The sequence below is a fragment of the Dryas octopetala genome, chromosome 2, assembly GCF_963921425.1.
Source record: "Dryas octopetala chromosome 2, drDryOcto1.1, whole genome shotgun sequence".
Taxonomy (NCBI): Eukaryota; Viridiplantae; Streptophyta; class Magnoliopsida; order Rosales; family Rosaceae; genus Dryas; species Dryas octopetala.
The window spans coordinates 22,614,520-22,628,516 of record NC_141367.1 but is presented as its reverse complement, the minus strand read 5'-3'; the positions used below and the strand labels follow the sequence as shown (position 1 = coordinate 22,628,516).

Below are 13,997 nucleotides of genomic sequence, written 5' to 3'. Positions count from 1 at the left end.
ACCATCCCGTCATATATGTTTATGTGTTTGTCTCTCTCATCACATAAAGTTACGTGATTAGATATATAGACACATTGGGCGTATAAAACTGTCCCAAGGAAGTTTTCTCCATTTTCAAGCATAGCTACAGTATTCCAAAGTAGCACCTTCTTTAACTACTTTGTTTGTCTTAGTAGCATTGCAAACTAACCTTCCTTTTTCTATAGGAGAACCAATGTTGTTGCAACCGCATTCATCTCATAGTTTAAATTTGTTTGGTTGGGCTGCCAAGAGAATTTTCTTGTTTGTCTTTATTCTCAGCAATCAAACAAGGATAATTTTGATAACATGACCAATCGTTATTGTCCATTGATGGTGGTTGACCTTTTCTTTATAGATTCTCCTTCTCTAAAAGATGATAAAATTTTAAGAGAACAAAAAGAAGTACCCTGTACTGCTACTAGGTTCCACGTTTGTGTCCATATTTTAGCAGCAGACAGAGAGACAGCAAAAGCAAGATCAAGATTGAAGAATCAAATCTTTCAAATGGATTTATTAAACTAGATGAGGGTCCCCATGATCATTTATTTAATCTCTGCTAACATGGATGACAACTGATGTCATATAATAACCAACAAAAACAGCAAAACCAAACTTGATGCAGGGTTCCACGAAGCTAAAATTGCAGGCTAGACATTTTTCACGATCTAAATTCTAATGTCATATACAAACTCGCAATGGATTTGCGTGGTTTTTATCACAATCAACCCTTTTCTTAAATCTGAAACACACAAGACATGAATGGGATACAGTGTAATTAAGCAATGAAGTATAACACCAACTAAAACTAGATGGAAAACACCTTTTCATTAATAACAAGGTTATTTGAGCCTTCAAAGTTCATTAAGAAGTGGCAGAAGAAGAAAAACTCCTCATAAATTTCATACAAGCACAAATTCATTAGTGAAAGGAGAATTTTCAATCAATTAAGAGAGGTGTTATACAGTACTAGTGAAGAGATTCTCTACAACCACCCCAACTTTCTTGGTTTCTTTTCACAATTGTAGCCTTAGAAACTTAATTCCACCGTTGGAATTGACCCACCAGCTGCCACAATTTGTTGCTCCATCTGCAATCAACAATATTTAATTTGGGAAAAAAATAAAATAGAACTAAGAGTTTTACATAAACCAGCAACAGCAAGAGTCTGTATATTCTACTAACCGCGAAGAGAGTTTCGAGCTTGCTCTTCACAAGGTAGTACTCTTGCTTTACTTGTTGAACACATCTAATGCACCTGTTAACAACAATCACTCAGTTTTCATGGTTCATGAATGACCTCTCAGCTTTCAAAAGCTGATTAAGAAACAACTTCCAAGTAAATGCAAAAACTATACTCTATATAAATGCTTAAGAGTAAAGTAACTCGCCCTTCAATGTTCTGCCCATCACAGAAGTTGCGGAAAGCAACGCAGGCATTTTTAACTCTTTGAGCACCAATACTGTCAAACAAAAAAACTTCCTCATCAGACAAAACTGAGCTAAACATGACCAACAATCAGCTATTAGATCAATATATGTCCTAGATCTGAACTAGACTGAGTTTATTGTAAGATTTAATGTGTATCTTGAGGTGTAGAAATTGGATTTAACCCAAGTTGGAGAAAATGCAAAGATGGTCACACTAACTATAAAAAAGAAGGGAAATTTATTGTGTACCTGGAGCTGCTACCCTTCAACTGGTGAACATGGGCATCAACCCTTTTGAAGTCTACACTTGACTGTTCTCTGTGCAAAGAAAAGTATCCAAAAGCAAACCATGAGCACCAAACAAAGCAATCCAATCCAAGAGAGAAAAGACAGAATGAAAAGTAAAGATAGGAAAAAAGAAAAGAAAAGAAAAGGAAAGATCTTGGATCCGCACAGAGCTCTGGTGAGATCATTCAGAAGCTTCTCAGAATCTTCAAAGAATAGAGACACCACTTCAACAACAAATTCTGGGTTGCTCTCATCTTGCAGCTGTTGAAGCTGCAAAAACTGACCATCCAGAAAACCCTGCTCTCCCCTCAAAAAAGAAACAGAAAACAAAAGTCCAACAAATCAAGAACAATACAAACAGAATATAAAGGCAAAACCAAGGGAGTGGTAGATGATCAGACACACCAAAAACAACAGAAACAAAACAAACCCATCTGTGATTTTATTCATATATTTCACATTTCCCGTTCTTTACCTCCAGAAACAAGGACTTTGTGTAGTCAACCAACTGTCTCTGCATCTGCCCCACCTCCATGTTTTTGCTTTTGTTCCTCTCTACACAGACACAGAAAGAGAGATAGAGAGCACAGTGTTTAAGGAGGAGCTGTGACCCAGCAAAAGCTTGTGCCTTGAATTGCAGATCTTGAGGAATTATTGCACAATCAAAAAGTATAGTATAAATGCTTGGGAAACCTTGAAAAGGATTTGATGAATTCAATGTGCAAAACAAAATCCAAACTTTCTTGCTTTTGGGTATGTCTACTGTCAATACTAGTACTAGTACTAGTAGAGTCTAACCCCACTTTTTATCCCCTCTGGATATGTGCTCTGGTTTTAGTATTTTTTCACAGAATCACAAACCCCACCATCTGCTCTTCCTTTACATCATTTATGACCATTTAAGCTCCCTCTTATGCTTGGCCAAAAAAAAAAGGTCCATCTTGCGCTCTCTCTCTCTCTGGCTTTTATTTTTCCTTCTAATTTTTTTATTTGTTTTTCATGTCTTTAGCTCTCTCTCTCTCTCTCTCTCTCTCTCTCTCTCCTTCTTTTCCATTCATTTTTCATTTTAATTTTTATCATTGTGCTGAAAACTATTGATTCTGATTGAAAGGTGTGTACATGGCTTTGACGTAGAAGTGACTTCACCTTTTCCTTCTTTTTATAATGAGAGTTAGAGAATGTGTTTTTTTTTTTTTTGGCTAAATTGTTGACATGCCTTGAACCTAAAACTTCTTGATTGAACTTCTTTATATAATGAGTGTTAGAACTTTGATTTTTGACGAGAATGTAACATTCATAAGGCATGAAAAAGTGAAACAATACACTGCGGATTTTATTGAAGTAATGAAAAATCAACACTAAATTGCAAAAAAGAAGAATGAAAATTTAGCACTTATCTTTGTACATAAGTATTAGTTTTTAAATTGTGAAGGGAAGGCCTGTAATTGTATATTTAAATCTAGCTAACTTTCTACAACTTGATAAAATATTATTGTTAGGGAACAGCCCCTGTCATAACAAGCTGTTAGTGCTACTTTGCCTGTTAGAACTAAAGCCAAAGCCAACTCGTTAGAGATTTTTCCCTACTGCCACTGACTAGAGTGAAAAAATAATTATAATTAATCCCAAGTCCCAACTAATCCGTGCACTCCCATATGGCAGAAAAATGGTAATTTGCCAAATGGTGAGAGCACCTGATTTTGAGGCTGAACTTCTGCCAATAACATGTGTCATCTACTTTTTGTCCATTCATTGATCTTATTGATTCACATTTAACTATTTAATCAATATTGACAAAAGTTGAAAATTCCTTTCCTTCCTAAAGATCAAAAGGAAAACAAAATTATTTGCTCAATGTATGTTACTATTTTGTTTTCATAATTAATATTAGGATCAGTCTGGTACAATTACAAGGAATCTAATATAGGATGAATTTTGTAACATTGTATGGGGTCAAATATGTACTGGCGGGTATTGTATTACATGTCCCAATATTAATATGGACAAAATCTTGATTAAGGCACACCAAATCTTACAGCTGTTTGTGTTGTAATCAATTGTCAATTGTGTATTGTGTTTTGTCAACCAAGAAGGGCCAGTTGGGCAGGAAAATAATATGCCCTCCCTCCTTAAACCTTTTTCAATTTAAGTAAAGATTAATGGTCTGTGGGGTTTGGCTTAACCTTTGTTGGGACACCATAAACGTTAAGACGGTTCAGAGAGAAAGAATCCTCATCAATGTTTTCATTTTATATAAAAGACCCAAATGAGGTGTCTCTGGATACAGTCTTATTCTTCTCTTTCGTTATTGGAAATGATAGTTGTACTGTTTCCGTTAGAAAGATATTCCTATAGATAGAAGGAATACATTCTCCTAGTTGTATTCTTTTTTTTTATGGGTGGAGCTTATTTGTGCTCTATCCATACATTCACATTTATGGATGAGATAGTACAAATAACAATACATCTTCACATACATAGATATAGGGCCCACATTATTTCTATGAGAAGCGGGCACAATTTGTGTCTATAATTTGAATACAATTAGCAAATTATATTCAATTTTGTATTACGCTTATTCTAAATCAAAGAAAATTCTACCGTATAATCACTGTAGGTGTCAAATGTATTTGTATGACATTAAGGGCCCGTTTGACACTGCTTCTTAGAAGTACTTTTATTTAGTAGCGCTTTTATCAGAAGCGCTTATGTTAAGAAGCACATATAAATTTTTATAAAACTTCTAAATTATTTATGCAAAAGCACTTGAAAGTGCTTCTTGAGAAAGCACCTGTCAGGTGCTTCTCAAAAAACCTCTTAGAAGTGCTTTTGAGTTAGCTTTTATAACTCAAAAGCACTTCTAATTATTTTTGCCAAACGCTATCAAAAGTGCTTTTACTAATTTGAAAGCGCTTTTGACAATTTTAAAAGCAGTGCCAAACGAGCCCTCAGTCAGACACTCAAACTGAACTATACTGGGCAAACTCCTCAACCAAGCCATGGGCTCAGTCAGACACTCAAACTGAACTATACTGGGCAAACTCCTCAACCAAGCCATTGTAAATTTGTAATTGGTTCCTAGGTTGTCAATTCATGCCTCATGATTGATGAAAGATAAGGAATCTACTTGCATTTTGTTCCTCCTTCTTCAAGTAGCAGTTTTGTGTGAGATTCACTCTACATATGCCCATGAGCCACCCCTTTTATTATAAATAAGAAAAGAAAAGTGTCTTATTATAATTGCATTACAAGGTTTGGTCCGGTGGCCTAAATTTGTATACATGTTCTCATTTATCGAATATTTGACTGGGGCTGAAAATAACATCCGTCTGTCACGCTTTCATGAATTACCAAACAAGATTTATAGCATGCACATCTTGCCAAAATTTTACAGGGACAGACAAGCTTGGAGCAAGGACCACTACTCACTCGGGTCTCCAGCTTTGTTCTGATTTTGATGGGAATCTCAGTGTGGTCCTTTAAAATTGCAGACAGAAACCATGGCACCACTGTTTCATGGCCAATCAACGAGGAATACAACTATACAAGTACGTTAAAATTTGTAGGTAACAGAATCAAAGATCAATAAATAACAATAGTCCACAGCACTAATAAGGTCAGGGCCTGCTCGGACCCTAGTTGTGCAACTGAAAACATCATCTTTTTTTACCCCCCAAAAGAAAAACAGTAAAAAACAGTTGTCCAATGTTTATGTCATACTTTAATAGAAACATAGCATATGACAAATCCTAAACACAATTGATATAAAAGAATGATGTCATTTTGACAGTCTAAATAATTTACAGCCTAAAATGGTGCTTATCTAGCCCAACTATAATCTATCTGTACTATCAAACAAAAAGGCTCTCAGTCATTCATCCCTCCATCTAAAACAAAAAAATCTTTTGAGAGGACATCCAAAACAAAATTATCCAAAATTTACTCCACTTGTTCTCAAGAAACACAAGCACGCACATATATGAGCGTGCATCATTGTGTACACGTCTTGATTCCCAAACTTCAAGCATGTAGAGAGTGACATGGAAAATACAATAACGTTCCCGTCTACAGGGCAATAAGAGAATGGTCCCAAACAGCATATAAGAATAACATAGGGTTATAATCCCCACAATTGGCTAGATCATATTCTATTTCTATGCTACAAAATAGACTTCAAGTCATTATTTCAGGTCTCAATTATATACATTGGCACTTTCTTTTTTTTTCGGTGGGTTTCTATTGTCGCATATCGTTTAAAAAGAAAAAAACAAGGGTAGAGTTTAAAACCAATACAATTAACAAAGATAGACTTAATTACTACCCAAAAAGCCAAAGGTCAATTCAGCTATCTTAAAATACTTGCTAACGAAAATTAGCATTACAATCCACTAAAAAATAAATGAATAACCACACCAGGAACAGGATGCCTCTAATGGATGCTCCACGTGGAAATCATGAAGTGAACTCTAACATACCTTACAACTCCTCCTACAGTAGCCAGGAAGGTCAGGAGATCCAACCATATACTCTAGGTTCTTGGTGCATTCCCCAAGGGCAGCCCATCTCTTACAACTCTCATGCAGATCTGAACAGTTCCCACCGGCTTCCAAGTTCTTGTCAAATGAGTCAACATGAATCCACTTTGTTGCTGACCATTTCTCACCTTCAATCACTGGGCACCCAGCATGGAGGCTTCTTTCGTCTGGAACAGCATTTGGGTTGAGACTGAAGAAAAGAAGGGCATCTCCTCTTCGTGGTTTCACTAAGTATTTCCAAGGTGAAGATAAATTTAAAAAAAAAAATAAAAAAATAAAAAAATAAAAAAAAAAACACAACAAGAAGAACAGAATCAACTTTGCCACAACAGTTCAAATTTTATTGATATAAGCTATATTAATTTCTCTAGAGCTTACCTGCAATTCCTTCCTTTGCACACTCGGAGAGATTGCCATCTGTCTCTGGAGCCTTGCGGTTGCGGTGTGGAGTTTCCTGCAGACAGATTGGTTTACGAAAAACAACTATTAACAAAATTAACTAAATGAGATAAGAAAGTTGGAAAAAGTTTCTTTATGCTCTACTACCCAACCCCCCTCCGACCAATTAACACAGCTAGTAATACTTGTACTTTTCTTTGGCTTGGTATCCTTTTAGCCTTTTCCATTATTTCTATTGCAGACAATTGATTGAACCAACTATATGTAATACCAGGGTTTTTGTTAATCCAAATGTGATCTAGAACAAGGCAGTGCAAAATGAGGAGCATGTCAGTCATGTAAACTGGACCAATCCAAGGGCTGCCAGGGGGAGTTTGGAGAAGAATATCTTATCAGGAAATAACATTTGCATAAAGAAGATTAGTTCTAAGACCTATATTAAACAAATATCACATAGAAGTTCTGTTGACATTATTCTGTACAATGGTGCTCAAGTTAGCTTACTGGAATGCAGAAGGTGAATACTTCAACTAACCTCTGCTGAAGGGAACACTGTTTCACCACCTTTGGCCACATCAGTAAGATACAGTAGCACAGTTGCTATGCGATGTCCACCCCGGGCAATGTTGACCTTGTCAGCAAAGTAATCGTAGTGTGGTTCATATTTCTGCCCAGGCTCATATCTCAATACTTGTAAGTCTTCACCATTTTCTGAAATCAAGAAACACATATTACATGTAGGCTTGTTCCAGAAAAAGGAAGAATCATTGTTACTTTTCATCATATCATTCTTTGTCAATCACTATGGTCAATGATTAGTTCATGATGTAAGAATAGACATCCTCTGTGATATTACCAACATGGCACCTAAACATTCAAGTTTAGTATCTTTTTTTCTTATGTTTTACACCATTAAGTAGTAATAGCCATATTGCTAACCAAAAGTTCTACTCATGGCATTTTGACTATCTTCCCTATTTATATTCAGTTTTCATTTGAATCTTATTCATAACAACTGTAAATCCAGTTATAATAAAAAAAAAAAAAAAAAGGAAGAGAAACATATCATACTCTAGATGTATGGCCCCATCATGAATCTAGGTGGTTAAACAGGAAAAACAGTATATGAATGTGAAACAATGAACAAGACAAAAAGCAGATCAACATGTAGCTTCACATAATTGTCTCGCATATATCACATATGTTTAGATTATTGTGATGTATGAGTGCCATCTTTACCAAAACATTGCTGGGTTTACTTTCCTTCCAAGCCTACCACCACCCTCTATTTAAAAATCGAACATGATGAAGCCTTAGCTTCAGGTGCTTGGGCTCTCGGCAATCAGTCAGCCAGCAGGGGTGGCAATTATAGTACCCCTTTGGAGGGCCGATGGTACTCTTTTGGGTGGATGCCAAGGAGAAGCTCTTAAGCATTCTAATTGGAATGAAATCTTTAGGATATTGTATTATTTAAGGCTAACAACACATTGAAAATGATTAAAAATAATAATTCAAATAGTATTCATCTACAATGGGTTTACCTTTAGGAAGAAATGTCCATGTTGCAATCTTGTCCTCTATTCCAGCAACAATAGAATCCTACACAAAGAATTCAAATTGTACAAACACATTATAAACATATTTATGTGCATTTCCCCTAAAACCTGTTAATTGTGTTCACTTGCAATCAGATTTATAACCCATGATGGTCTGCAACGATTCGCGACATCCCACCATTGAATATCCACGCGTGTGTGTACATCAGTACATCAAATTGAATGGCAAAGCCTAACAAAGATAGTATATAGTTAAAAGTAAAGCAAAGAAGCAAACCTTGGCCTTGGGAATGAACATGCCGGAGCTGGTCCGTACCTCGCTGAGCTTGCTCTGACCGGACAAGTTATCGGCCACGGCCGATCTCTTGAGCTCCGATTTCGCCTATTCACAAAACAACCAAAGCGTAAACAAACCACATTAAAATCACAATCGACGAAAAAAAAAAAAAACAGATTGAAAAAGTAAAAATGCGAGAACAACTCACGATGGAGATCAAGTGATCGCACTCCAAGTCCGTAAGGAAACCTTCGTACACGAAAGCTCTGCAACAAATGATCATTCATTCAATCAATCGCATTAATTCAAGCAAAAATAAAATTGGTTTTTTTTTTTTAACAGAGAGATTGAGAGAGAGACCTAGGAATCCATGAGATCTGTTTAACTTTGGAGGGGTTGACGGTGAAGGTGTGAGAGGCAGCGTAGGAGGTGGAAGAGATTGAGAGCACGAAGAAGAAGACGAAGAAGACGAATAGGTTCTGAGAGCAAACCCTAGTCATCACTCACAGAGATTCTCAGGTGGAGAGCGAGTGAGTCAATTGAAGTTGTTGGAGTAACAATCCTAATTCCTAATCTCAGTGTTTGCCGCCTCTAACTGTCTGTGGCGCCATCTATCTATTTTATATTACTAACCTTTACTTCACTGTTATTACATGCCTTGTCTTCTTTTTGCCCTACCCAGAATCACCTGTAGTCGTTAGCTATATTATCAAAATTACTATTTTGACTTTTGACATTGACCCTGGAGCTCATTGTGATGAGCATTTCTAACCGTTAGATTGGTGTGCGTTTGCTGATTGATGTGGAATGGTCGCTGATTAGCTCGCACCAATCAGGGACCGCGAGTGGTTGGAGTGGAATATTGTGGAATTTTGTATAGATTACTATATTAAAGAATAAAGATAAAACTCGATAACTCACTCACCTAAATTAAAGAAGCGATTAGTATGGTAATTAGTAAATGTGGGTCAAATCTCATTACTCAAGTAGTTGAGTGGTCGATTATTTATTATCTATACTATAAATTATAATTAAGAGCTATTATTTAGAAAATCTCAAGTATAGTTTTTAAATTTACAGCCAATGACCATATGATTTAGTATTTAGCTCCTTTTTTGTCGGAGAAGGTCCTAAATTTAAATCTTATAGACCACAATTATTGATTAAACAAAAAAAATTACGAATAGTATAATGATTTCAACTAATTCACTGTCATCCAGCATACCCCATTTTCTTTCAAACCTCTATCATCATCTAGTTTTTATTTAGGGAAAACCAGTAAAATGCAATGATATGAGTGCATAACCACTTTTAAAATTTACAAGTCCAACAGGTGGTGCTATTGCTATATGGAAGGTGAAACTCAAGTTTTATAAGTTGTTTCCCAAACTGGCACTTAAGAAGAAAGGAACTAGAATCATTTTCAACTTGTCTCACTTCATGGTAATCACTTTACAGAACTCTGGTAAATGAAAATGGGAAAGTGGGAATCACAGAAAGCATTCATCCTCACTGAAACCCAGCCTTAGCTTCCGGCAGCTATGGCTCACTACATGCATCCTAAGTTTGTCAGTATGTCACCAGCCCTTTTCTTCTTCCACAATATTCATTTTTGATACCATTATAGTACAAATAAGTAATTAACAAAGCATATATAACATCACAATAATGTTCTCCCCTCTTCTCTTGCTTGCTCATCTTTTTGTGCTTCCAAACTGTCTAGTTTCTGCATTTTGGGTCCATGGTTTGGATTTAAACTCAATATGAATCCCGCGTAAGAGACATAAGAAATTTAGACCATAATATACAGGTTGAGGAAAGAACAGAGTTCCCCAAACTATCCCATGAATCTTAGTGTTGGGACTTCTTCAACATAAGAATTTAGACCTCATTACAGGGGCCTAAAACAAACGCCAGATGTTTATCCAGATCAGTTAAATACTTGGTTGAGTTGTACTCGTCTGCATCGAAGAGCTCCTCAGAATATGTCCTTTGAAGTTTAGAATGAAGTTTAGACCAATGAGCTTTTTTTACAAGTTCCAAACTGTCTTCGTCACATTCTAAAATCTGGACAACCTGCAATAGATATAAATCTAAATCAGAAGATATGTATTATTATGCGTCTGTCTGTCTGACTGTTAAGTCATCACAGTGACACTGAAAAATCATAAACTTTTTAGTAGATAAAGACATGCCTGGCGCATTTGTGGTCGATTCACTGAAGACTGATTTACACACATCGAAGCTATCCACACCAGACGGTTCATTTGTTCCACGTCATAGGCAGCACCAAGGCATGGATCAACTAGCTCTTTGAGATTGTTTTTAGAGAGTAAAGGTTTGGCCTGAAAATTATTGTTTAAAACAGATTGGAATTGTCAACAACATTTCAATGTATTACTAACTTACTACTACCTTCAAATAAAACAAGAAAGCTGGGGTATACAGAAGCAAACGTACCCACATGACAAGGCTTTGATGTGAGCTATCCAAAGCTTGCCGACCAGTGATAAGCTCTAATAGTAGCACCCCATAAGCGTAGACATCAGTTTTTTCATCTACTATACCATGCATGAAGAACTCAGGAGGAACGTAGCTGTTATGATTGGGGAATGGAATGATGTCAAAGATCTAAAAACGAAAAAATTATTTAGTAAAAATCTAACTTCTAGACTAACGAACCCAAATGTGCCTTCAAACTTCGATACAATATGGTGAGTCCATTGATCTGGTAGCCACTTTGCAAGCCCAAAATCAGATATCTGGATTCAATTTGGAGTGACGGAGAGAACCATTAGAACTTTAATATACAAATTTGATCTGGTGTTTTACTGCATTCAACTAGTCAAAATGGAGCTTTTTACTAGTCTGTAAGAGCCACTGATCAAAGAGGGTACCTGAGGCTCAAAATCCTCCGAAAGCAATATATTAGAAGCCTTAATATCTTTGTGGATAATTCTCCTCTGGCACCCCTCATGAAGGTATACAAGGCCCTTAGCAGTCCCTAAAGCAACTTTATACCTGATGCCCCAATCCAGTTTCTCTCTCGGGCCTAGAAATATGTTCCAAAGTAGCAAAACCAATGAATCAAAATGTTTGTGAATGTGTGTGAACTTTGAAATTCAGAAGATTCATAATGATAAACAAACCATAAAGTATAGATGACAGGCTCCCATGGGGAGACAAATGAAGAACAAGATGCATCCCTCCTTCAACCCCATATCCAATCAATTTGGCGATATTGGGATGGTCAACATGAACTATAACCCCAAGCTCAGATAAGAAGTCTGCTGTCATTTCTTCTTGGGTACCCCTTGACAGACGTTTAATTGCAACAATCTGCCCATCTTCTAATGTCCCCTTATAAACTTCAGCATAGCCTCCCTCCCCAATCAAATTCTCTTCACAGGAGACAAACAGCAGATGTTTATGAGGCCAAAAAGACAATGAAAGCCTTAACAAAAAGAACATAACTATATCGAATTACTATCAAATCAGCTAAAACAAATTATTAACTCTACACTCCAATGTAATGTAAGTTCTGAAATGAGAGTACAGACCATTGCTCCAGTTGTTGGTAGCAGCCTGGAGCTCAGAGAGTGAGTAATTCTTCCAGGAAGATTTGAAGCAGCAAAATTCAGTATCAAAAGAAGACTTGAGGATAGGAGAGTTCAGAGGTGGGATCATGTCCTCTCTTATTCTTTTGCTTTTCCTTCTGGTGAGTTTTGGTTTTGGGACACCTTTTAGAGGAGGGAAGGGTTGGAACGGCATTTGGGGTCCTTTTTTCAAAACACGAAAGAAACCACGCCAGTGATTGCTAGCTCTTCCGTCTGAGTCTGCACCGCTGGTGACTCTTACATCTGGTTCTGAAGTGTAAGTGGCTCTTACATCTGATTCTGAAGTGGGGGTGGTTCTTAAATCTGATTCTGAAGTACTGGCCTTGGGAGAAGATGTTTCACATCCTAAGCTTCTTGGGCAGTCCTCAACATCTTCTCTTTCAGAAGAAGACTCGTTTATGATACCCTCCTCCAAGTGCAATGATCTTAAGTCTATTATGACAAAATCCCAACATAAGCACCTCCAAGCATGAATACAAGCTGTGCCTATAGGAGTAAAAGAAAGTAAGGTTCTCACCATGACTTGAAAAAGATTCGGAGAACCCAGCTCTTGATCTTCTCGATCCAACAGGTGTAGTGGCCTGCCCTTCTTGATTTCCTCTAGCCTGCTGCCCCTCTTGATTTACTTTGGCAGTCTCGCGGGAGCCATTGCTGCCCATGCAAGCCTCTTGTCAGCAAAGAACAGAAAATATGACGAAATCCAACAGAGCAAAGAGCAAATTCAGACAAACCGTGACAGCAAGTTGTAGTACTAGTACTAGTACCGACCTTCCAAGTGGGGAAATAGGAAGGAAGGGCCAAAAGGATATGGCACATGCACAAATATCCAACATATACAGAATCAAACAAACGATTGATTGCATACATTACAGAAGAACCACTGAAACATCATCCCTTGAGAAAGAGGGAGATTCAAGTTAAAACAAAATTAAAAACAAAAAGCAAAAAACCCGTGAAAGCGACATTGTAAAAGTCCAATTCCCAATTCCCCATAGTGTTGTAGATACCAGATAACAATGATTCATGGCCAAATGAATAAGTAGCTACCTAAGAAATTGAAAGGGCAGCAACATGTGTAAACAAACAATGACCAATCCAAACCTCACCTGTTAGAATGCAATGTGACAAGTAAAAAGGCAGGCTAGCAGCAAATGCCTTATTGTGAAGCATATATGAAACAACTAAGGAAGGCATTATTATACAATGTGGGTATGAAAGTAAATAATTACCATGAAATGAATGCTGAGAAAATTGAAAGAGATTACTGCTTAGTGCTTACTGCTTAGAGACAAAAGCCGCTAACCCAGCAGCCAAGAACTGAAATGCAGGCACGGTGGTGATTACCATGAAGAAGAACAAGGGGTTGTTGTTTTGCGTTCTGGGAGGGCATCTTCCATGAATTTTCTCTCTGCCAAAACAAAACAAAGGAAATGACAGACAGAGAGAAAGCGAGCAAGAGATGGAAGAGAACAAGTAGCGGTTGGCATGAATTTCCTGCTTTCCCCTCTAATATTCCAACATTTTTTGGGCCATTCAACCAATCTCCATGCCCGAAATTCGGGTCTTCTCTGTCATTCACACCTCGTAGCTTCGCAAACCAGTCTATATTTGTCAAATTCAAACCATAAAAATTTTTAAAAATGGTGTAATTTTAGCATATTTGTGTTGGGTGTGTTGTTCAAGGGCTTGTAAGCGAGCACGTCGTCGTGTGGAGCTTCCCGCCTTCCAACTCAGACTGACGTTTTTTTGGGTTGTATTTACTATTTAGTAATCTAGGGCCTCGAACAAAGAAAAATTATTTTACGTGACCATAACACCACGTAACATAACGTACCATAATAATGTGGTGTTACCAATTCATTAAAATTATAATACG

At 37.1% G+C, this 13,997-nt stretch overlaps 3 protein-coding genes across 4 annotated transcripts; all 3 read right to left on the bottom strand.

Annotated features, from left to right (window-relative positions):
• Positions 1-827: 827 nt before the first annotated feature.
• On the bottom strand, positions 828-2,712 carry AHP1 (histidine-containing phosphotransmitter 1). Of its 2 annotated transcripts, XM_086231364.1 has the most exons (7): positions 2,431-2,712; positions 2,213-2,292; positions 1,904-2,034; positions 1,699-1,767; positions 1,410-1,481; positions 1,204-1,276; positions 828-1,108 (listed from the first exon to the last, which is right to left on the bottom strand). In XM_086231364.1, the coding sequence occupies exons 2-7, from the start codon at positions 2,270-2,272 to the stop codon at positions 1,049-1,051; spliced, it is 465 nt and encodes a 154-aa protein (XP_086087490.1). In that variant the 5' UTR covers positions 2,273-2,292; positions 2,431-2,712; the 3' UTR covers positions 828-1,048. The 2 variants fall into 2 exon arrangements, with proteins under 2 accessions (XP_086087490.1, XP_086087489.1); XM_086231363.1 differs by having other exon boundaries at positions 2,213-2,709.
• Positions 2,713-5,821: 3,109 nt separating this feature from the next.
• On the bottom strand, positions 5,822-9,157 carry LOC147294224 (2-oxoglutarate (2OG) and Fe(II)-dependent oxygenase superfamily protein). The gene is made up of 7 exons (XM_086231361.1): positions 8,865-9,157; positions 8,713-8,770; positions 8,505-8,609; positions 8,213-8,270; positions 7,207-7,382; positions 6,651-6,726; positions 5,822-6,499 (listed from the first exon to the last, which is right to left on the bottom strand). Exons 1-7 carry the CDS (start codon positions 9,002-9,004, stop codon positions 6,204-6,206), a joined length of 909 nt encoding a protein of 302 aa, XP_086087487.1. The 5' UTR covers positions 9,005-9,157; the 3' UTR covers positions 5,822-6,203.
• A 934-nt stretch (positions 9,158-10,091) lies between these two features.
• On the bottom strand, positions 10,092-13,707 carry LOC147294223 (Protein kinase superfamily protein). Its single transcript, XM_086231357.1, has 9 exons — positions 13,401-13,707; positions 12,639-12,772; positions 12,065-12,553; positions 11,654-11,905; positions 11,402-11,556; positions 11,187-11,266; positions 10,965-11,100; positions 10,700-10,849; positions 10,092-10,580 (listed from the first exon to the last, which is right to left on the bottom strand). The coding sequence occupies exons 1-9, from the start codon at positions 13,466-13,468 to the stop codon at positions 10,386-10,388; spliced, it is 1,659 nt and encodes a 552-aa protein (XP_086087483.1). The 5' UTR covers positions 13,469-13,707; the 3' UTR covers positions 10,092-10,385.
• Positions 13,708-13,997: the final 290 nt, after the last annotated feature.